Genomic DNA, 25740 nt, shown 5'->3' on the forward strand with positions numbered 1-25740 from the left:
ATAAGTTTAATAGTAATTATCACATGTTTTGTGTTCTCTCTCTCCTAATAATACAATAAACTTAATACTTTTTGCTAAACTGGCCGTGAGTTTCAACTATGCTAAAATCACAAAAATTAAAATTAAACATTGAATTTTTATATGCACTCCAATTAATTTAATTTAATTTATTAAATTAAATTATTACGCTTTAGTATTTTTTTCATATCATTTTGCTTTCAACTGAGGGCAGAAAAATAGATAAAATAGTGTATGGGTTTCAATAAAAGTGTAAATATTTCATAAATTATTGCCCTTTTCCTTAAACGGCCAAAGGGGTGCTTTATTGGTTTGCATAGAAGTCATTCAGGGCCCCTTACTACTTATGGTCTCGTTGAAATTTTTAGTCAATGTAAAATGTTATTTTCAATTTTCACTTGTAATGATTTTGACATTTCAGGAGTATATATGTCTCTGTCACGGTTGATATTACTTAACTCTAATTAGACTAAGTATAAAACCAAATACTAATTTAAGGTACAAAAAAAAAAAAAAGCCTAATAGTCAGAACTAGAGCAAGGCAATGAATGATCGCCATGGGCAGTCACAGATCACTACCATCGCTGCAAGGCTGAAATGATCTAACTACCATGAAGTAGAACAAGAAACAGTAACCTTAGCTAATTCCATGCACAGACTCTCCCAACTCTACTGGAAATTTTGTACTCCCCACAACACCCACAATGGGAAGTTAAACTCTGGATAGACATTTGAGTTGAGTAGCAATGATATTCATACATCTTTTCAATGGGGTCTTAAAGCTATGTGTCTGTCCTTGGGAGTTTACTCTAAACATGAAACTAGGAATCCACATCTCATTACTAATCACTATTTCCTCTTCCTAGAAATCACAAGAAAAGACACGAACCTGTACATCATAGGTCCCATTTAGTAACGCAGGCCGTGAAGAGCTGATATCCTGCAGCACGCCAGAAAGCACAGAACGGTTGACCTTCTGGAAGTCTTTGGAATGGCTGAACTGCACCATGTTATGAAGGGCCAAGATTTTGCTGTCCAGCTCAGCATCCTGCCTGGTGCGATTATGCAGTCCTAAGTGATACTTTCGGAAGTGCTTAATCAGATCTGTGGGGTCATTGCCATAGTAACCGTATCCACAGATATTGCATTTAAAGTCCTGAAGCTCTGGAGACAGAGGCGCCGGGTCTGGGTTGTCACTCACCAGTAAGTCACTTTTGGGTTTACTCAGTCTGACACCCCCATCTGAAGGCACTTGTGGGTTTTTTGAGGCCACGGAAACTGGACTCAAACCTTGACAATTGGCTTGACCACTCTGCACTGGCCCTGTTTCCTCAGTGGCCTTTGGTGACATTTTATGCTCTTCCTTTGTCTCCAGTGAATCCCCTGATGGGGTGCAGGCCATATCTTGAGGGTCATCTGCCTCTGCTCTTTGAGGAGACTTCAAGGGCTCGCAGACTCCCCCAGCAGCTGGAGATGAGAAAGCCAACATATTTCTGTCTGTTACCTCATCATGTGGGAAGGAGGCAAGGTTCCCTCCCTTACTGGGGCTTTCATAATTGAAGCCAGCCTTCTCACTCAGGCCTGAGATTTGCAAGTCCTTCTTACTGCTCGAAGACGGCTCTTGGCCATGCGTGCTGTGTTCCTCCTTCGTGTTCAATTCTGCAACATCACTCTGATCTGTATTTTCTGACATCTGATCTGCAGAAAATTCTTTGTTCTTCCCAGATACCTTGCTCTCTGTAGCTGTTGGCTCCAGGGTTTGACCCTCGCCTTCACTAGCAACGTTTCTCAGAGGGGGGTTCTTTTTCCGGACCATATCTGTTAACACATAGGGAAAATGAAGGTACACGGTTATTGGAACATTACACACAGGTAGCCCAGTCTAGGATATTTGACAGGCTATTCAAAGTCTCCCAAGGTACACAATAAAATAGTTCCTCTAGGGAGTGGAAAAAGTAGCTTCAGATAGGAAAAGAAAAAGGGGCAAACAGACAAAAGCAAATCATTGATATTTGGAACTGTTTAACACAAAGGCCAGCTGGTATATTCTTTTAAGGTAGGCTATGAATATCAAAAGACTCAGAGCCATACTTTTATTCATTCCCACCCATGTTATTTTCCATTAATTGTCCTTATTTTCAATTATGGTCAATGATAAGCACACATATTTATACATGTTATCGAATTTATGCTGTTTATAGAACAGACATGTACGCGCTGAACTTTACAAAACATATCAAATGTGTACTCCCATGAAAATGTATGTAAGTGTACATATCATTTCCAAGTTGCATTTTTAGGGAATACAGTTTCAATGAAACAAATTCAAGTCAAAAAAGAAACAGACGGCTATGTTATGAACTGAGTGAAAACTGCCCACTTACTAGCAGGAAAGAGGATAATGAACATTTCTGATCTGCCCTAGCAAGAAGTACTTTAAAACCTAAAGGTACCATCCTGGAAGTTGAGAGTAGGACTTGATGTGTGTTACAGCAACAAGCGAGGTTTCACTGGGACTCTGTGGAAATAGACTAAGCCTGTGTGTTCTCTCCTACAGAACAGTATGGAAGTTGATACAGGTCACTGTCATTCTGAGGCAGAAATAACAAGGTCTTGGCAATTTCTGGTGATTTTCTTCCCACGCCAGCTCTACTGTCCCTGCCTTAGGCCTTAGTAACATCAGTAGCTAAAATCAAGCTTAGACCCAAGTGATAATAGTGAGCAGAACTATAATAATATTGAGAAATATTCTCCCACAAATCAAAGGCCATATTAACAAAGGCCAGTTGAGAATGGGGCCCTATGGTCTTTGTTCTTTAAGCTCTAGGCTGAAAAAAATCAAGTTGCCTAAGTGATCACGCAAAATATCTTTCTGAAATTTCTGCATGCTAATTTCTAATAAAACAAGCTTTATTATTAGCAGGCTCTGCTGTGAGGCCCAGTTTAGTAAAGTAAGTTATACTAAAACCACCAATGTGCTGGAAAAATCCAAATTAATAGTAGGGCTTGGCTGTTTTCTCTGCAATTCCTCCATGGGCTGCAGAAACATACTAGCTTGAAAGGCCTGGGTGGACCATTGCTTCTGAACAACGCTAGTCACTCAAAATTGTTGCGATATGAATCAATGAACAAGAAAATGTTCTAATGTGTAAGCATCCTCGATGAGGTGATACTTCATTTGAGTAACTATTGTCGAGGACAGTACGACAGCAGTTTTAAAACTACAATGTTCTCCTTATACACCAATAATATCATTCATCAAATATCCACATAAGCTCCCTCATGGAATAACAAAACCAGGATAAAAGAGTAAAGATTCAAGACAAAGGGTTAGTCGGGGGCACATTGACCTGTGGGAAGGAATAAGGAATATGTTCATGAGTCCATGAAAGCCTCAAATAAAAGAAGCTAAGGACCTTCTTTGTAATTTGAGTTACAGGTTAACTACGTTGTAGTAATGTTCAAATTTTAATGTTGCTTTTGTTGACAAGGTCTAAGGATGCCTGTATCTGTCAGATGTCTGTCTGTCAGATGAGGCTCTGGTAGCCTTGGGAAGGCATGTGAAAGACTCCAAGGCAATTTTAGTGCTAGCTATCCAAGGGGAAAACTAAGGAAAAATATGAAGCTAAAATATTAGTCATTATTTAAACTATAAATGTAAGCAAAAGTCATGCTATCATAAACCAAGTGTAGTGACATGTGCTTGTGGTCCTAGCAATTTGGGATGTTGAAAGAGGATCAGTTGAGCCCAGTAGTTCTGAAGTAAACTGTAGAATTCAGTGAGGGGTGTGTGTGTGTGTGTGTGTGTGTGTGTGTGTGTGTGTGTGTGTGTGTGTGTTTATAAATTTACAACCTTTATATGAGTGTATATACATATCTGTGCACTTATATTTAAACTTGACCTAGAAGACAGGATGCTCTAGTTCATAATATTAAGTGTTCCTACACATAAAATGATTTTGGTTTGGGACAAGCTTCTTGCCTCCCTTTTAAAATTCTGAACTTTTTTGTACATTTCACTTATCTCATCCCTTTTCACTACAGTTTGGTCCTTCTTTGGTCAAGTGGTTAAAAACCCGAACACTTGTGTGCCAACTTTTCTCCTTAGCATACCTACATTCTAACAAGGAGCAACTGAAGTAATGTGAATGAGGTTGCCCAAAACTGTAAAAATTCTGTACGAAAAGACAGAATGTCTGAAGAAATCATAATTTGATTCATGAAGGTTACCCATCTATCAAAATGAAACACAAATGGTTTATGCCCATATATTAATGTCAACGTGATTGGGGAAAATGACAAGAGAACTAAGATAAAATACTTGAAAGTGAATTGATCTAAATACATTCATATTGGTATAAAAAGACATTTTCAGAAGAAAGAAACATTTTAGATCTCTGCTGATTTATCACTATCATGAAAAATGTAGTGGGTGGGTCAAAGCTTAAAAATGACTCTACCAACATCATTAGCTCCTGATTTAAAAAAAAGAGAGAGAATTTAATTAAATTATTGTCTGCCCAAATTTTAGTTCTTTCTTCCACCCAGGAACAAACCTTCAGAAAGCATATGACTCACTGAAGCCTTACGCTCAACAGAGTCCTTAATAATATACATCGCAAAGAACGTTAAACTGCTAAAACTTCAAAGAAGAATCAGAGAGGTCATTTGGGTTTTATATTGTGCTGTGGGGGGTAGGGGCATGTTCTTTTTAGTTGCTCGTTTTAAAAAAAAATGTGGTTAATTTATTTGAGTATACTTTGAAGTAGCTATAGAAAAAACATTTTTTTTACTGGAATTAATATCATCATAATTTTTCAGAGTGACATATTATGTAAATATAAGCACATTTGCAATACTTCTGAGTGGAAGAAACTCCCCTCTCAAGTCATAAGTTAGATAGCACAAGACTATAGCCACCCGCCAGTTATTATCTCTAAGACAAATAACAGATTGCACGATGTTTCGCTATGTGCCAAGAACTTTTCCAGTGAACATTTTCTCTTGAAAAAAAAAAATAGATCACATACTTGGAAAATCATACCCAGCATTGACTTTATAAAGCATGTGGGTGGCTTTCGAGTGCTTTCTACAAGTATTGATTCTATTTGTCAACTATCAGGAAGCTAACTGTCTTAGAAGATGCTTAGAGAACACCGAACATGTTTTGAGAGATGATCTTACATTTGTAAAACAAACAGCACAGAGAAAGGATCCTCTTCTTAAATAATCTACATATGCTTGCATGGCTAACATTTAAAATATGACAGCATGCTAGCACCCTGAGCTGCTAAAAAACATTCTAATAAAAGCCCAGGTTGACACAGGACAGAAACCTTTCCTTCCTTGGTTTTAACGATACAGCCAGGGAAGGAATGTGATATAAAATATTATAGGACAAGAATCATCTTTTCAACATATTGCAATCTGGGTGCCATCATTCAACCCATAAACCTCTCTCAACCCTAAGACTGTCATACTTACCAATGCTGGGTAGAGAGGGGATCTAAATTTGTTCACACCAGCAATGGTTTTTCTAGACGAACTTTAGAAGTCATTAAAACGGACAATCACATGAATGAAGGTAAATCACCAGTTATGTCTCATTCTACTCCATAGCAATAGTCCTCTTTTAAACTAAAAGAACAAATAAATTCAAAATGCTTGTTAAAGGAGATCCACTGTAAGGCAGATTTTTAAATAATGAGGTTAAAAGGGGAAATGGACCAAGGGAGTCTAAAGTGATCATTTAAGACTTCAGCATAATTGAGAGAGGCAGAACTATTACCAAATGAGAGAACGGTAAGCATTGTGTATAACTACACCATCTTCAACACACAGAAACACAAATCCCTCTTAATTAGGTCGTCTAACCTGACTGCCAAGACAGTTAAACAGTATGCCCAGTATGTCCTAAGATAGAAACATACCTGTCGCAAAAATCCTAAGTTCTACCCTCAACTAATTTCACTAAATTCTAAATTAGGACAATAGACTTAAAAACATTCTTAGAGTTAACAATTATTGAAAATATAAGAGAATAAGGCTTTGTGTTATAGTATCACTTGGATTTGTGCTGTGGAAACATTTAACATTAGAGTTTAAGACATAACACTCTTCGTTTCACTGATTGAAATAAGTATATAAAAGAATCGTCTGTGTAAGATATGAATCTTTTCCTCCAGGTGGCTTCTTCTCAGAAACAGGAGAATTAAGTCTTCTGTTATCTGGACAGTGAAATTCACCACTAATGACATCTCTACGCCATATATGTGCATACACATTTAAATACAGATATGCGAATCTATTTACATGCCCACTCACATGTACACCGATATATGCACTCATACTCTTATGAAATGATCTTAGCCCTACTATCCATGCAACCAATACTCAAACTGCCTGACCAGAGAAATCAATTTTTACAGTAACTTGAAGAAAACTGAATTCACATTCAGTGTGCTGAAAACTAGGATTACTTTCCATTGAATATGAAACTTTGGAAGTACAGAATGTTCCCTGTATGTTCTCTCAACTACCTTGGCCTCAAATAAAAGGAAAAAAAAAGGAAAGGAAGAGTTACCTGTCTCTTTTAGATTGATTAACAGCACCAATAGGTTTAAGATAACCCCCTCCTAGCTTAGGATTTACCACACACACACACACACACACACACACACACACACACACACACACACACACACACACACAGAGAGACATACACACACACGGACACAGATGTCCTTCACTCAATGATGGACTTCCTTCCCCATTCAGCATCAGTTGTGAACCAAACACACAGGCATGATTTGCTTGTCTTCATTAGCTTTAACTTCCAAGAGAAAAACAATATAAAAATCAAGTGAAATGATTATTTAAAATTTTTCTTTCACTAGCTTTCTAAATGTCATTTTATGCATGAACCTACATATACATTAATGTACATGTAGACATATGCAAACTATATTCTCAACTACATTGCAAATATTCAGGGACTGGACTGTGTGATCTGACCTCTGCCTGGAATCCCATTGAGTTTAAGTTGTAGGACAAGTAGCTGTTCTGGTTTTCAGAATATGTAACACCAGATGACTTGTTCTTTTTCTCCAGATAATAAAACTTTCAAGTGCTTGAAATCAAAGTAAAACACAAGAAGAAGTCATCATGCTCTAATCATTAATAATAAAATGTTTTATACCATACTTGCTCGTATCACTAACATAAAGAACAAAGTTATTAATTACACATTTCTTGTAGCTTTTATGAAAAAAATAAAAGGAGATAAAGAAGAATAAAAAGTTTCTTTTGATCAAAAGTCTACCACAAAGAATCTAAAGAATTAAGCAAATGATAGCAAAATAAAAGGGAGGTCAAGTCTCAGACCTATAGCAAGCTAGATAGCTTCCATATGAACACGGGAAGTTTCTTCTTTAAGGAACATATGTATCTGCTCATTGGTTTGGGGGATGGGGAACCACTTGTATCCTGTCTACTCCACATATACAGATCAAAATCAGACTGCTTAAGTGAACTATAAAATGCAAGGGACACTGTTTATCCAATTCACAGACCCAAGCATTACTGAAGGAGTTTAAATGTTTTCTATTCCTTCTAATCTTAGGACAAGACTTCAACGGTAGAACACTTTCTTTGCTAGGGGCAGGGAGAGTTTCTAACTCCATAAGCTCCATGTCAAACCCGGTCCTTTAATATTCATTTTTATTTAATTTGGACTTTGGAGTTTTATCATCCCTACATTTTTAAAGAGATTTCTGGAGATTTTAAATCCTTTTGAGATTTAAATTCCATCACCTTCAGACATCTCCCATAAAATAAATCTCTTATCACTTCAGACCAAAGAAATATAAAATGATTACTTCTAGTAACATACTTCCAAATACAAAGTTAATTAATAATCATTCAGACAATAGAACCACTAAACCACCCTGAGATAAAATGCAAACCCTTTATGTGGCCTCATTCAATAATTTTGAGTCACATATACATTAGGCAATCATTTCATCATACTGTGTTCCATATAATTTAAATAGATCATTGCAAAGCCATTAGTCTATGATAAAAGGGATCACGAGGTAAGTTAGTAAAATATGATGTTTGTAAAAATGAGTCTTTATGCATGCACACTAAAAATTTACATTCACTACTTGGTTTTTAGAAGAAAATTTCGAAACAGTTATATTTTGTCTCCAAAGACTTTATGGTAGAAATCTGACTTTAAATCCTATCTGGAAAACACTAAAGCATGCATTATTTCCACTAAGTGGAATAACTAAAGAACAATTGTGTATCTTGGAGTATCGACATCAGAGAGGAATAATTCCCTCACAGAAACAGACTCATGTGGTTTTCAATATTTTTTTTCAAAGAAAACAAAAATGTCTACAGTGAAAACTGTTGATGTAAACCAACTAATCTGGCTGAACCACAAATTACCCTGGCCCACTAATTTGCATGTGAGCAAGCTTAACTTTGCCCGTTACCTCTTGGCTAAACTTATAAATCAACTGGTCCTTGGGCAAAGCACCAATCATGGTGTCAAGTTCCAAAAGAGTACCTTATGGCAGCATATTAATGAATCTACTTATCAGGATGGCTATGGAGTGAATTAACACTGCATTGTATGAAAGCTGATAACAAAAAGAGCCACGCTCTGTCTTTGTGTGAATATTTACCTTACTTTCTAGCATTTGCTAGAAATGACCTTTGTTTATTAAAAGCGGTTTAATTTTTATTTATTGCACTCGCTATGTTTCCAGTCTGTCATGAAACAAAGGACATTTCAATCACTAATTCAATCCGCTAATATAGCAGGCTATAAACAGCTGTTTCCTTTAAGAAATCAGTGCCAAGGAGTGTTAATCCACTTGATAAAGTAAAGTGACTGCACACACACAGAATACAGAATGCGCAGCGTGGTGACTCTGGTCGGGGCATGGTGAGGAGATAGCCCAATTTTCAATGCACTATGAAGCCACGGCAAGAATTTCATCATTATTTGTTTGTTTGTTTGGTTGATTGTTGTTGTTTTAAGAGTGCCAAACTGAACATAAGACTTAAAGATAAACTGACAATCGATGCTAACAAGACACTGTGTGTCTGGTACTGTATATACCAATAGGTACTATACTGTATGTACATAAAGGAGAGACAGACAACTTTTCTCTCTCCAAGATGAAGGGAAGTGCACTTGTGCCGTCATGTGCAATAGCTCTTCCTCATGAAACTGAGAAGTAACTTAGAAACCAGCTCGTCCTTACCATACAATAGGAAGTAGTTTGAAAGGCCTGCACCCATCTAAGGACAAATGGCCTAACGACAGAACCACAGAAGTGTCCACCAGTTAATGGCACAGCCATCATGAATATTTGATAATACATCCACACAACAGAATGGATGTTTTCCTTCCATGCTTCCTAAAACCTATCAGTCTGTACCTAGCCAGATTAATCTCAGCCAATGTATAGCACTTGCAACAGACTTTTACGTAGTGAAATAAACAGGTCTGTGACACGATATTTATTTTGTTTTAGATACAATCCTATTTAGTGTCCGTGTAATCAATTCATGAGGATCTATAACTGAACTATAACTGAACAGTAGCAATTACAAGAGTCATAGCCTCATGGTAAGAAGAAAGGCAGGGAGGTCTTGCCTATGAACGGCTGTGTCTTTCCAAATTGCCTGCTCTATTTGATTCTGCTTTTTGTCGGGCACAAAGCAGGCAGCTTTGTTGCCCCATGTGCCCCAGTGATCACATGCTAACACTTCTGACATGGTGTGAAAGGAAAGTCGTTCCTCTTTATCAGTCTCCTCTGGTTGTTTTGTTCCTCCACTGGGAAGTTCAAACACTTACCCAGCATCATTCTCCTTCTGATGAAATCGCAGGAGAACAGGACAGAAGGAGGAGGAAATTTTTTCTCTTTTGAAGTACAATTATACTTTGAATGCAAACTACCCTTTTAAATATCTCCATGTGGACCAGGGGACAGGACTGAAGGGGTTAAGAGCACACGCTGCTCCTGCAGAAGGTCTGTGTTTGGTTTCCCCTACCAATATGGCAGCTCACAGCTATCAGTAATTCAGTTCCTGGATATTTGATGTTCTTTTGTGACCTCTGGTCCTCAAACATGCAAACTAAACATGGATACATATGAAATAAAATAAATCAATTATTTAACTATTTAATTATTATGAAAGCAACAGAGCATAGTGACGTGGAACAAAACACAGTTCTCTGTCATCTAGAAGATAAAGTTCTCTGCATAAAAGTACACACAAAATCAGTGCAGAATTGGAGGACTGCGCCTAGAAAGTTTCCACTATGTGAATCACTTTTGAAAGAAAATGAATTTTGAAAATATTATGGGAATATTCTGCCTCTGTTCACCCCGTAGTCAGCTAAGTTCTGTCTGGGATTTTGAGAGGGTGTCTGTTTAAACAGAGATGACACGAAGCCCAGAAAACTTCTCTTATGTTCTTCTCATGATACTGACTTCTAAAAGAGAAATGAAAGATAAGTCCTTGATCAAATTAAGCAGAGTTGAAACTGTATACTCTGCAGCCCTCCCAGATATCCACAATGGATATTAGCAATTAGAGCTCGAAGAGACCTTACACGGACCAGAAGATGGCATCTGCTCCATTTGGACTGAATTTCCCAGTCTCGTTTGGCTTATGTCACAGAATACCACTTACCCCGCTAAAGGTCTGCTGAACGCAGAAAAGGTACAGCTTCAAGACGGCATGGCTCAGGGAACATCAGAACTAAGACGTTTAAATATGCATAATGTAACTGCTTTAACTTGGCAGGGAAACTTTAATGTTTTCAGTTTCTTTATGATTTTGAAGAGGCTTATTGTTGTGTTTTAGTATTAAAACAGTTTTCAGTATTAAAGGAAATTCAAGACACAACAAAATATGATATAATAGAATCAACATCTAGAATGATCAGTGATCGGGAAGGACTACAGACACTTAGTAGAGAAAAGCAGAAGATAAAATATCAATGTGAAGTCATATACTCTTAATTATATAGTATGTATAATTTCAATGTTAATCCTGAGCTCAATATTTATACTCACATTTAGGAACTCTAACTTTTTTGCTGTTACCATTTTTTTTATTAATCATTCCATTCGCTTACATTTCAAATGATATCCCACTTTCCGGTTAACCCTTCTACCAAACACCCATCTCATGATACCCCACTTCCCAGTTAACCCCTCCACCAACCCCCCATCCCATGATATCCCACTTCCCGGTTAACCCCTCCATCAACCCCCTATCCCACATCTGAAAACTAAACCATGACAACGATCAGTTTAAAACATTGATCCTAAATGTGTCTCATTCCTTTCACCAGTTTTCTATGATCATTATGTGTATACATGGAGTATGTATGCACAAGCATTTACATAAACACACACACTTACACACTCACACACTACACTACATTTGTAGACTCAGAAGGTAACACTTAAGAGTTAATCCTTGTCTCTAGTGTGGGTTCTGAGATTCTCAGGCTTGGAGGGGCTTCTAGCAGCTGAACTAACTTATGAGCTACTCTCATTCTTGTACAAATAACTTAAATTTCATTCTATTAAAATTAAGAAAATACAGCATGATGTTTGACAAAATGTGGAATGGGTAAGGCATTAGAGAAAGACTTAACGTTGCAATAAAAATGTGTTTACATTCTGTAATTATCCAGTACTTGAAAGAATATTGTCTCCAGAATCCTCCATGGTTATTAATCCTGCTTCTGAAAACTACCTTGTTCCCAACTTAACCAGACTAATAATAAAAAACAAAATAGCATTGCCTGGGCCCATGGTTGGAAAACCAGCCTTTAGCTAATGCGTGCATTTACAGCATGAATTAATACTAATCTCGCTGATGATTCTGACTTACAAAAATAATGTAAATCAAGTGTCCTCAAGTAGACTCCCTATCCTAAGCTTGTATAGCCTGAGGAATTCCCATGGAATTTTGAGCTTTGCTACTATTGTGACTTATTAGTATATCCTCTAATGATTTAAATAAATAGAGAGGAGATATGGGGAAAGGGAAGCGAGTTACAGTAGAATGGATAGGAGACAAAAAAATAAAGGCAGGAGAAGAAAGGGTCCAAGAGGGAGGGAAGGAGGGAAGGAGGAAGGAAGAGAGAGAGAGAGAGAGAGAGAGAGAGAGAGAAATTAAAATGATACTGAATTAATTGAAACAAGTAACAATGTTTAAAGTAATTTTAAATACAAAGATTGAATTGGGGTTAAAGTCTCACTGAGATCCGCACTTGAAAGAATGACTATGCATGTAGATTCTTCAGGGCCCGAACACTTAACACAGTCACATATGAAAAAGGAAGTAATTTGTTGCATGTGGGTGAGAGGACAGAATTAGCTAGAGCAGAAATGAGCTCACACATGAAATATTTCACATAGGTAATGTAATTAATCTTCCATTTCAAGTTTGATGTAAACTTACACTTCTACCTACACAGCACCCTTCCCCCGCCACACACACACATACACACACATGCACATTAAGCAAAGATTTTCTCCGCCTATACCCTAATTAATCATTTCTTTTCTCCATCCATCTCCATGTGGACAGCTGTCATAACAGAGTAAAAGGAAAAAACTCTTACATAATTCTAGATTCAGGCGTTTCACACTTTGTTTCTCCAAAATCTAACTGAGTGAAGAAAACAAAATTCAGAACCAGACTGCCTTTAGGCCTCTAATCCTGAGTGACCATAGACACTGACAGAACATTTGTAGTTAGTGACTCAATGGTCCACATTGCTAAAATGAGCCAGGAATTGGAACAAAAGTACACCATCTCACCTGATTTCAATTTTGATTGGCCATCTTGGGTAAGGTAATATTTTAGGCACACTTTACAGATGAAGCAATACCGTTTAAGCCCTTCCTTAGGCAGAGGCTAAGCACTGGGCATACCTGACCAGTACACTAAACCTCTATTATATCACTAGTTTAAACTAGTGTATGTTTCATAAACATCTGATATTTTTTCATTAGGTATTTGTACATGCAAGGCACATGTCTCTTTCTTTCTCTCTCTCTCTCTCTCTCTCTCTCTCTCTCTCTCTCTCTCTCTCTCTCTCTCTCTCTCTCTCTCCATATATATATGGATGGATATAAAAGCAGTATCCCTTTCCGATATTTACAAGAGAAGCAGTCTACAAAGGCAGCCATTAAAGATATTTCTTGGCTCCATATCTCGGGGCAATAACTGCATAGAGGTCACTAAGTTATTCCAGCCTTTGGAGTTGCCTTAAAGCCACCAGCACTAAGAGACCCAGACTACTAAAGTCTATGACATGAGTGGACCTCTACCAAGTCTTCAAGTGTAGTCACCAAAGAAATTGTTTTTCTGCACTCGTTCATGTACCATTTCAAACATATCGCATTCAACAGCCTTCCTATCCGTTAATTGGTGATGCATTTATGTTTCTCTACTAGACTGTGAATTACCTAGACTAGAAAATGCCAATACTGACATTACTGCTAATTAAAAATATCAGCATATCTCCATTCATATGGGCAATGTATTACTCAGATTATCTATACACACTCATTTATAAGTATCTACTCGTCACCCATGGTCTTCCACCCTCCTGCAGGTTGGACACATCTAAAACTGGGGCACATTTCCACAATTGTCAATGACAGACTATGACAGTGATGACTGGAGAGACAAGACAAAGAACATTTGGGTTTTTTGTTTTTTGGGTTTTTTTTTTTTTACTTCTAGTATGTATGATATATACTAGTATATGTCTCTCATGGAGACAAACATGAGGTGAAGTGTATACTCAAATATATTGTTATTAGATGGGTAGGCATTAAAACCTCTTAAATATTTCTGCATATTATTTATCTTCTCAAGGAAGCCCTAAGTCTTAATGAACCCTGAAAAATAAATAAATAAAAGTGAAGACAGTTCTACAGCTGTCTCATCAATGTGTTATACATTCTAATCAAGACATACGGACTCAAAGCATTTTGTCTTTCTTTACACTGGATAAAGAACCAACTATCACACCGTGGCCCAAGATCCAAGTGTACAAGGCAGTGAATGCGTAAGTAGTGAGAAATATGTATACTTCAACTTCCTCTTCAAAACTCTGAGTCACACGCTGGAAGGACTGCTCCGTGTTGAGGAAGTGTTTGCCATGCAAGTGTAAGACACGGAGTTTGGATCCCCAGCACTGACATAAGCGCTGGCTGGCAGGAGGCAGCCCACCTGCTCTCCAGCACTCAAGAGAGGTCTGTGAAAGGAACTGTTGATGCGCAGTAGCCATCAGCGAGCTCCAGGTTCAGTCAGAGACCCTTACTGATTAATAGAGCGTATAGGGATTGAGGAAGACACCTGATGTCTAACTCTTTCCCCCATCTGCAAGTGCACAGTCCTGTACATGTATTTAAATACACACATGCCCTCAGAGACGCAAACAAGAACACACACACACATACAAAGTAAATATATGTCAAAAGAGAACTTGAAAATACAACTCGTGGGGCATAAAAGAATACAGGAAAACATCAAATGTTTAGATCAGACTCCGAGCAACTTAAAACATCTGGAAAGACACGAAACCATGTTTAGTTTCAAAGATACATAAACACATACCATACGCAGGCATACACATCCATGCAATGAATAATGTAAGAAAACACAGTGAAGTATGTGATTCTACTATACAATGTTATATTGAAAAAATATATGAAGGAACTATGTACAGTATATTACTGACAAACACAAGAGGCTTAGAACTGGTAAAAGCACACGATACTCATAAATGCTGTGCATTACTGCTTGTAGGGTTCAAAATCAAACAAAGCCAAACTTAGTGTTAGAGGTCAGGACAGGCATTGATTTTTAGGGGAAGAAATCAGGGTCAAGTTGGAGCATGGGTAGCTTAAACTAGAGACTATGTTTCTTGACAGGAAAAGTCAGTTATCCAGGTGGATGCATTGTGTCATAATTCTTAGCACCCTTGTGCTTTGTGGCTATGTGATTGGTGCTGATGTTATTTTCCTGCCAGAAAAACATCAACTGTTCTGCAGAAAGCATGGACAGATATGTTGAGATTAAATCTTTCAGCGGCTATATTCTGACACTCCACCTACAAAGGCCTCACTGAAGAGTTACCATGAGTGCCTCGGGCCCGTGTGCAGACAAGGAGCTTCTGTGTACTGAAGCAGGCAAGGGGCTGAGCGCAGGAACAACCTGAGACATTTAAATTAGAGAAAGGGTTTGAGGGAAAAGTGTAACTAAATGTAAGCAGAGAACAACAGAAGAGAAGATATTCAGAGAGCCTGAAACAGGGAGAAAAGAGAAAACGTTTTTAATCCAGGACTGTCATCAAGGATGATAGGAGGAGTCAAGGGAAGACTCCTCTATAGTTATTAAATGCAAATCATCATGATGGTATAATACGCAATTATACAAATATGCAATTACATATACAATTATATCGCAGAGACAAGTTAAGTTAAAGTGGATGAGAACCATTTACTAAACATGTACTATGTCCTAATTATTTATTCATCTGCTCACAGAATTTTCCCACTTACCCCTCAGCAAAACTGTACAAGTTATCCATTAACCCCACTTTACAGATGAGAAAACCCAACTGAAAAGTGGTAACAGCCACCTGTTTATCTTAGAAGACTGGACTGATGTGTGACAAACAGTCAGTTCAAGCCTTGTGGGTTTTCCTCTGGGAATTCACCATCTAAATTCTTTGATTCTTTATAAGACTGAATAAAGACTGTTGTTGAGAAGAAATGTGTCAGGTGCTAACCTTACCTAATGGACTTTCCACAAAATTGTGCAAAACAGGAAATCAAGGTATTCCTTCCCTCAAGTAAATGCTGCTGAGTGGCTGCTCATTTTGTATGGAAAAAAAAAGTTAATAGGTAAAATTCTATTAGTTTCAAGCTCCCACTTAGTTAATATTTTCTACAGACTTTGGCTTCTATTTTCAATTAAATGGTTTCTGAAGTGCAGTAGTATCTGACCAAATAAAAGGGCCATACTTAACTACTTTGTTTTGTGAGTGCTATACAATGTGCAATGCAATTACATTTTTCATAGAGAATTGATTGCAACTTTTAAAACATAATTTAGCACCAACAAGGTTCCTTAAGGAAGAGAGAAATTGTCAAAGATTAGAGTCAGCTAAGCAATCATCTCTACATCCCATCCCTGTGGACCAGGATGAGGTGCAAGAAGAGCTGGACCAGGCAGGCAAACGCTCATAGCCTAGCACATGAGTGGAAGGAAATGAGAAATATGTTGGAAGGTGCTAACAAGTTCAAACAAGCTCTACCTGGAATGTATTCTAATGACTAGAAGTGCTACTTGAGGGAATACTGTTTTAATATTCGCGTCAGTAACTATATAATAAAGTAGTTCAACATGTCAAAATGTCCAAGATTGTGTACATTTGTGAACAAATGCAAATGATTCAATAGTAATATCTGGATTTTTTTTTTTTTTTTTTTAAGAAACGTAGGTCAAAAGTATCGCTTGGCATGATCTCCACTTAGTTTTCACTCCTATGTCATGGGTAAATATTCCAAAACGGACCAGATGCTTTGATAACTGAGGCTAGAGTTCACTGCCAAATTAACATCACATGTGCTCAGAGAACACGGCTTTTTAAGGGCCAATCATGTGTCACGTGAGTCGAGCGAGACCTGCAAAGCAGACATCAAAAAATCTCTCATTGAGCTTCTAGGCTAGAAAGAGAAGAAAGCCAGAAAATAGGGTACCAGATCCATGTTTGGTCTACCAAGAAAGTGGTCCTAGGATCAAGGTACCTGCAGGTGAAAGACAGCAGTAGCTGTCCAAGGCAAAGATGGGACCGCGGGATTCAGGGAGAGGAGGTAGAAAAGCCCACATCTAAAATAGATCAACTTCTTAAAGATCTGAGAAGGGTTGCGAGTTTAGGTTAAAACTTCATGAAACCAAGGAGGAAAACGATCTCTGTAGAAAAACCCTATCCCCCTGAAAAGTATTATTGAGAACTAATCTATCATGTATACTCACATAATCATTCATATTCACAAACTGTTATGTGAACATTCCATATGGAATATCTATTTTCTTGGTTACAAATACAAGATCTACATAATTATCATGGCAAACATTTGAAGAGAAAAACAACAATTTATAAATATGAATGTTTGTAGGTGACTATGTTGCATTGCTGTCTTTCTAAAATTTAGTATTCTTGTCCTGAAGAACAAAATAACACATTTAATTTCCAATATATCTTTTTTGTTGTCCATGACATGAGCCAAGAGGTATTCATGGTTCAAAAAGAAAAGAAAAGGAAGACAGAAGGAAGGAGAGGGCAGGGAGGAGTGGGAGGAGGAGAAAGAGAGCCGAAAAAAGCAGCATCAAATACCTTATCTACAGTGTACTAATGGGCAAGACACTTTACACTTCAAATTTACCAGTGAGTTTATTTGCCCATAAACTATACATTTATGATATCCATAATGTACTTAGTTCTAAGACAAAAATTTGCCTTTCTAAGAGAGCTGGCCGGCTTTGTCAGAGAAGCAAAGCTCACAGTAAACACCTGAGCTACAATTCAGCACAAGACATGACAGGAGCAAAACGAGCAACACAAACAATAAACCCCTCGGAATGCCAACGCTGAGCACTACCTGTTTGCTATTATTATTATCAGATCTACTTCTTCAACCACAAAAACAACAACTTAATGTGGAGAGTGGTATTAGAGACACTTCTGAGGGAATATTATCTTCATGTGGAATTACGCAGGGGGCTGGGAGAAGACAGCGAGGGTGTCCAGAGATACAGACGTGGAAAAACAGGGTAACTGCCCACTATAAACATATACCAAGGAAGGGTCGTGTTTAAAGCAAAGAGTTGCCTTGACAACCATTGACAAATGGCTGTGATTCTAAAGGCAACTACAGAAGGAGTTTGCATTTCAGTAAGGCTAACAGACACCCTAGAAACACAAACCCGCTGAAGAGTTTCTACAAGTAAGAGAATGGTAAATAATAACAATAAACTACAATGACATGACACACACAGTGAAGGGGGGGAGGTAAAATGTGACTGGAATGTCTCATTTGAGTTGCCAGAGTCCCTGGAATTCTGGATGTGGTAGTCCACACATCTGCACTCCTTGCACTTGTACACAATCTGGCAGCTGAATTAGAACATGGCAAAATCTCAGGGATGAGTCTACTAATATGTTCTTTTCCATGAAATCAGCACTTACCATATGGACTGGAGGTCTCTTTATTTCCAGGCAAGATCTATACAGCAGAATTCCTACCGAGAAACCAGAGGTTCATCTAATCTTTTTACTTTACACCAATGCATACATCTCCCATTGCTAACCAACAAGGGGAGTTTCTTTTCAAACACGATCATCCCCGAATCAGGTTACTTTTAGCAGAGGTTAGTCCTCTATGACCATCACAAATTAATTCTTCCAACTCCTTCAGGGAGAGCCAAAGACATGGGCAAAAGGAAAAGAACATGTTAGCTTGTGAAATCTTGTGGCATTAAGGGGCCTACACACGCAAGACAACAATGCCTGTCACACACACACACACACACACACACACACACACACACACACACACACACACACACACACACACACGGCATTGCACTCAAGCTTGAGGTAATAATAATAACAACTTTGGAATAATGGGTTCTTCTTGAGGAAACACACATGCAGGATGCTCCTGGACACAAAGAAATGTACAAATATTGAGCAAAAGCAATGTGATTTTGGTTGCACGAGCTTACATGGTGTACATACATGGGCCATGGGTCATGTGGAGGTGAGAGGACAGTCTCTGATGTACGTCCTTAGCGTCTACTTTATTGGAGACAGAATTTCTTGTTCAAGGCTGTACACACCAAGTTATCTAGCCCATGAGCTTCTGAGGATTCTCTTGTCTCCGTCTCCCAGATTTTGTACAAGTGCAAGGAGTGCAGATGTGTGTCCTTCCACATCCAGCATTCCAGGGACTCTGGCAACTGAAATTCAGGTCCTGACATTTACACATTTATAACTTTGCCCACAGAGTCTGACAAAGAGAATTACAGACGTATCCAAGCATCTGGGATCACACAAGCATTCTGGAACAATGGCACTGTTTAAAGAGACTCAACTCATCTATCTGACTCTGGGTCGGGAGATACGGCACAGCCTGCATTCATTCCTAGCAAGTTTTCTGTTTTGTAATATAACTTCAAATATTTTTGAAGAAATATGGTAAAGTGATTATCCTTCTGGAACTGGATCCGCTGACACTGTCGCATTAACTCACAGCTTGTTAAATACTCTGCCATCTTTCTATAACATTCTTTATTATGAAGCTAGAATCAGCATATGGGAATTGCTCTTTTCCTGCTACACTGAAGTCATTACTAACTACTCATCTGTGACATGTACTCTATTTTGTAACTAGGAATTTTAGCTTCACAAAATTTAGAAAGTGCCACATTGTTTCTTGGCATCTTTTCAAATGTGACATTATTGAAATTTTGAAAAACTCTATCTTAGCAAACACATTAGAGGGTGCCAGGTTAAAGATTGCCCAAAAGGGGCAGCAAGGCCTCTGTGGGAGCCAACCACCAACCTTTCTTCTAATCTCTGCGTTCATGTGCCTTTCATTATAGGCACATAGGATTACACTGAGATCAACAAATACATTTCAAAACAGTTTATCAAATTACCAGCATATAGAAATGAATTCCAGTTCCGGAAGATAAGTATTGGGAAACAACTGCAACATGGACATGAAGGCTCTTCGTACCGCCTCTAATAAAGTCCGTTTGAATGGGTCTTGGGCCTGATGCACAGTTATAGACATTATCAAACCCATACACCATCCAAATACACAAGCACCATACAGGAAATAAAAATAAAATAGACATAGGAATTTTCCGACTCGCTCATTTCTGAGCAAAAAAAAAAGTAAATAAGGAATCAAGTCCAAACAGCAGTTTTCAGACCCTTTGAAAGTGGTGGTTTGCAAGTTCTCAAATGCTTTTCTGAAATTTATCCATAAAACTTCCATTGCGAAAAGAGAAGGCTAGTCATTTCATCAGCACCTTTCCCAAGCCCCTACATAAGGGACCTGTACACTTTATGATCCACACACGGTCTTAATAGCAGCACCTGCCAGCAAACATTAGAATTAGCACTTTTGACTAGGAACATATCTACTACCAAATTAAACAACCGTTCCAATGATTGCTGTAGCTTCCTCCAGAAAGTCTCGGGAAACACCAGTGGCATTTCTTGTATCACCACTAAGAAGTGTCTCTAGCCTCTGTTTTTTAAGGTCTTTCATGCTCACACTGGTTTTTAAGCAGACAATAATACTTCATATTCGCCCCACAGCATACACACTACTATGACTACCAAATCAAATAACTTCTCTTTATTGTTTTCCTTAAGAAACATTGGCGGCGTCAGTATTAACAAGTCATTTTATTAACGAAATGCTATGACCACATAGCATTTACTTCACCAAGGAAAAGAAAGTCGATTCTAAAATATACTGGGAGAACCACAAGGTATTATAGCTAAGACACTAGCCTTCAGAAGCACACTGGGTGTATTCTGACAGCACTACCACACCTATGGACTACTAAGACAATGATGAATCCTCAAGAGGAACTGTGTAAGACTGTAGAGAAGGGGAAGAAGGGTCATGCAATTACCACAGAAAGTAAGCCATGATAGGAAAAGCTCGACTATCAAAAAGTCATGTGACCCTTTAAAGAAATTGTGTAATAACGGAAGAATTTACTCCCCCTGCACCCCCGTCCAAAGCAAAACAATGATTTCAGAGATCGTCCAAAAACATAAAACATCCCCAAACTATTCTTTCAAGCATCTATATAGTTCAGGATGGCCTTGAAAAGAGATCAAAACATAAAGAAATTAATAAACCTAAGGCATGAGTGATACGTGGAGAAAATGATGCCATGGGACTCTCTGGAAATATTATGAAGCCACACTTTCGTACAAGTCTGAATTTGTTCCCCTCTGTATAGGCTATAAATAAACATTCTAAATTAAAACAGGACTTTAGAACAGCGGTTCTCAACCTGTAGGCTGTAACCTTTCTGGGGGGTTGTATATCAGATATTCTGGATATCGTATATTTATATTATGATTGTCACAGTAGGGAAATTACAGTTGTGAAGTAGCAAGAAAATAGTTTTATGCTCAGGGGCCAAGGCGACGTGAGGAACTATGTTAAAGGGTCAGCGCACTGGGGAGTCTGAGAACCACTGGCTCAGAAGCATCATTTTGAAGAGTCTAACGAGCATTTCCGTAGTTAATAACATACAGGAATTAAGAAGATTAGAAACAGATCATTATAATTATTGTTATCATAATAAATATTCGCACAGCCCTTGAGCACTCTTCAGGCCTGTTTAGATAGGTTATCTAAATTGTTCTTCCCCTAAAACCTATGTGTTATTAGTCAAGCCCACAGGTGGGAAAATCACAAAGTTGAGCAGTTAAAGATTTACTCTAAGTCTGACTTTATTCCAACACAGCCGCACCACAGAAATAAACCCAGCCACAATTGCCGGAATTTGAAGCCATACTGAACACTAGCCTATTCTAGACCGTGCGAGCTCCCAAAGGCATCAGGGTGGCTGAATCTTCTGTAACTTCATGTGCATGCTGTGTATCTAGATAGCCAGTAAGCCTAGAAACAGGTCAAGTGCTCAAATTACAGAAAAATGGAAAACGAGACAAAAGGTTAAAAATATTGTGATATGAATGGGTGGCCACAAAAACAATGAAAGTGACACTACGGCTGGCTCCCTCAACAGAGCAAAGAGGTGACAGGCTCAAGTCTTTCTTATGTGTATACTAGACTGGGTGCTTCTGGTGCTGGCTTCGGTCCCACTATTTAAGGGGACATTATTTCCTTAGGGGGTTTGAGGCCAGGGTACTGTGTATTAGTAACTAATACAGTTGGCATTTTATCATCAGGTAATTACATTCCCTTAAATGAAATCCTTAAAACAGGCTGTACTAAGTCACCACGCATGCTTAAGGGACAACTGTGTGCTTTGTATAAAACAATGTCATTTTGATCCTTTGCCTTGAGAACTAACTGCCTTCTGGTCTACCCTTGTGATCCGAGTGTCTGAAGGCAAGATGAGGAGCTGGGAGCCACTCGTTCCACATACAGACTCCCAAGCTGCTCTGCATGCCACAGACCTTCAGAGAAATCTGTCCACTCACATCGGCCTGAAAAGTCTTCAGAGAGACATCGATGATGGAACTGAACCTGTCGCACGCTGTAAAGTAAGACCTAAATATCCTGGCTTCCTTTATTATTTCTAATCTTAAAATTAATGAAGGCCTCGGTGTGCAACCCTGGTCATTACAAGTTAAACTGGCCACCTCACAGGCAGGTACACATATCCATTAGTTCCTTTGGCTAATGGTAGGCACCCACAGATCTTCAAGGCCAAAAGGAAGGAGTTGGATACAAATTACATGAACCAATAACCTTCAATCTCTGCTAAATACCTGTCTGAGGGAGAACTTCAGGGCAGTTACACTAAAAATAACTGCCGCTGCACGATGCACTCTTAATAATATGGAGTTCTAGAAAAGGAGATGAAAAGGGGTGTAAGAAGCATTTCCTTAACAAGAAATAAACTTCAAAATGAAGTTGATAATGCAAAGACAAGTAAGCTCGAACAGGAATTCTGCAACTGTCTTCAAATTGAGACTGCAAAAGACTATAAAGACACAGAACACCAAAAAGTATAGAAGGCTGAGCCACTACTAAAGTTTCATGTGCTTATAAAGCTACTTAATTATAAGGCACATGACGATTCGGTGCCTATGACTGTAGGCCTATTTTATTCCCAGCTTTCTGACTGAGAAGCCTGAGACACAATGCTGCCTTCCGCTCAGTGTGTCCGTGTCCCCAAATAAAGTTCCACATGAAAAACCCTGAGAAAGCAGGCTGCTCATCAAAGGCTAATCACAGACTGCTTCAGCTGACGAAAAACTAGGACTTCGCTTCTCCACCGTGGCAAACTCTTGCGGTTTTGCACAGCGATCGCAGGTGAAGAACACGGTTTTAAGATGAGTCACTGTTGATCAACCCATCTTGGGGGCTGGCGGGAGGAAATCCGAGTGCCCCGTCATCCCGGAGGGCGGCGGCGGGAGAGGAAGCGCCAAGGGAGACTGGGAGAAGGCTGGGCCGGCCGGGGAGGCCAGCGCGGAATGGGGTGGCCTGGCAGGCTGCGCAGCAGCTTCCGCAGCGCCGCGCTCCACGCCCACCGCCTTGCACGCGCGAGCGCCGGGACTCCCCGGCCTGACCCGGTTCTGCAGCCCCGGAGCCGCAGCAGCCCTAGCCCCTCCCGGCCCGCCCGGCGGCTTCTCCTGGCGCAGCAAAGAAAATGGACCCTGAGGCTTACGGATCCGAGGCTCCCATTTTTCCACTTCGCCTTTAAAAACCGGGAAAGGTATAATATTTTACTCTTGTGTCTAGTTCTCATCGTCCTATCCCCGGAGCCACACTGCGTCTTTATAACTCTTCCGGAAAAAAAAAAAAGAAAAAAGAACACACACAATTAAAAATAATAATAAATGAATGAATGAATAAATGAATGAATAGAACCATAAAGCGAATAACTGATTTGAGGAAATGCTTAGGTCTAATCCAAACCGAGCTTGCTTTTTGATGTCTTTGTAGCATCCACAAGCCACATTCATGGGGTTGTGCAGACCCCATTCTGAGCAGTAGTTCCCCAAGAGTACAAATACATTAGGAAACACAAAGCAAGATTAACAGGATGGTGCCGGTGCCACCTCCCCATGTCATTCAACAACTTCCTCTTACCAGGGTTTGCTGAGCACAGCCTTTTTACTGTAATGGAGCCAGGAGAGGCAGTTACTTAGGCTTCTGAGTCAGTCAGAGTCTCTCTCTCTCTCTCTCTCTCTCTCTCTCTCTCTCTCTCTCTCTCTCTCTCTCTGTGTGTGTGTGTGTGTGTGTGTGTGTGTCTGTGTGTCTGTTCTGTGTTTACTTAGAACTGCAGTTATAGTTACAAAAATGTTATTTGTGTTGTTCTGAGCTTACGACTGTCAACTACTTTAAACATCTTACATATAAAGGTGACAGTTTAACTCCTGACAATGAATTCTGGCTTAAGAAATCACAGTGCAACCGTGTAAAGATGACAAAGTTGAATACTCAAAAATCCTACTGGGTCAAGCCAGGCACTGTGGTGCACACCTACAATTTCAAGATTCCGAAGGCTGAGGCAGAGGGATGGGAAACCCATGACCCGGGATATATGGTGAGGCCTCACCTCTAATAAGTAAATAGCTATTACTATACTATATGATCCTGTACCAGGAACTTGTTTATGCACAAGCAGAGAACAGGACAGTTTATAGATTTGCAGATTAGATGGAGTCCAAATCCTGACTGCTACCATTGGCTCCCCCTTTGTGGTCTGCACAAGGTGTAACTTCCTTACCTGGTCCCCCTCTCTACGGTTCCAGGTGGAGACAATACACTTAGTGGACGTGGCAGCAGCCTTAGTGGGACACCTCACAGATGTGCACCACGAGCCTCACATTAAGGTGTCCTGTGATGAAAGACAACGCTCCCACTCAGCGCCCTTTACTCCCTGCAAACCTGCCTCACTGAAGACGGGTGGCTTCTTACGCTCACCAGCATTGGCTGCCCGTCAATCAAAGAGGTTTTTTAGGGCTTGTAGCTCCTTTCTACGCGAACTGAGTCCAGCCTTTGAGCATGGTTTGCATGGCCCCTGCTCCCCAATTTTCACAAGTGAAAATTAAGTCCAACACATTTAAGAATGTCCTCCTTCGCATCATTAAAGGGCACTATGGGGCTTTAGCAGACTAGCCTAGCACACATGCTGTCCAGCTGGCAAATACAGGCATCTTCATCAGCACCCACTCCTACATACGCTCTGATAAGGAACACTCTAACGGAGCCAACACATACATTTCCTTCCTCTATTTCTGCTTTTAGCAGACGGGAGAGCCGGACAGTCATCTCAGAGATTATGAAATGGCAGTGAAGAGATTGTTTTTGAAAGCCACCACGGCTACCAGAACAGTAGGACTAGATTTCACCTACTTGCCTTTAACCAAACGTACGTACTCCTTCCGTTGTGGAAAAGTACAGAGGATTTAAAAACCTCTACTTATTAACCAGAATGCGCTTTTCAGTAGGACTCTTTCTACTGTTACTCATAGGAGTCTGCAAAAATACAGGCAGATGCTACTTCACAAATCCAAATATCTCCTTCAAAGGATTTGCAAAGTCGCTGATAGATTACAAGGTGACATCAGAAGAGTCTGCTTGAAAAAATGCAATTAGCTAAGGTTCCTAGGAAGCTTTGGAATGTTTGGTTTCTAAGGAAGAAGCAGATACATAAGAATGGGAATCTCGCAAGTGAGTCAGCCACAGAAGCAAAAGAAATTAAGTGATACATCCTCTCCTTGAATGTTCTGCCACACGTGCCCTCTCCATAGGGGTTTGGAAATGTGTAATAAAAACATCACTTGAATAATTTTTCCAAAGCTTCTTCATATCTAAATGCTGAGCAGAGTCATTTGTTTAATCCAAGGGACTTCCC

The 25740-nt window shown here is 39.3% G+C and overlaps 1 protein-coding gene across 6 annotated transcripts in view; it reads right to left on the reverse strand.

The window, feature by feature from the left end:
* Positions 1–25740, reverse strand: part of Trps1 (transcriptional repressor GATA binding 1) — a 226265-nt gene that overhangs the window by 182283 nt on the left and 18242 nt on the right. For 4 of the 6 annotated variants that reach the window (XM_032915274.1, XM_032915252.1, XM_032915245.1 and 1 more), the window contains exon 2: positions 908–1836. In XM_032915274.1, coding sequence (XP_032771165.1) covers positions 908–1834 — 927 coding nt within the window. In that variant the 5' untranslated portion in view covers positions 1835–1836. Of the gene's footprint in view, positions 1–907; positions 1837–5502; positions 5953–23969; positions 24047–25740 lie in introns of those variants that run through there. The other 2 variants (XM_032915266.1, XM_032915257.1) reach the window with 2 other exon arrangements.

The sequence above is a fragment of the Rattus rattus genome, chromosome 1 (assembly GCF_011064425.1).
Source record: "Rattus rattus isolate New Zealand chromosome 1, Rrattus_CSIRO_v1, whole genome shotgun sequence".
Classification (NCBI taxonomy): domain Eukaryota; kingdom Metazoa; phylum Chordata; class Mammalia; order Rodentia; family Muridae; genus Rattus; species Rattus rattus.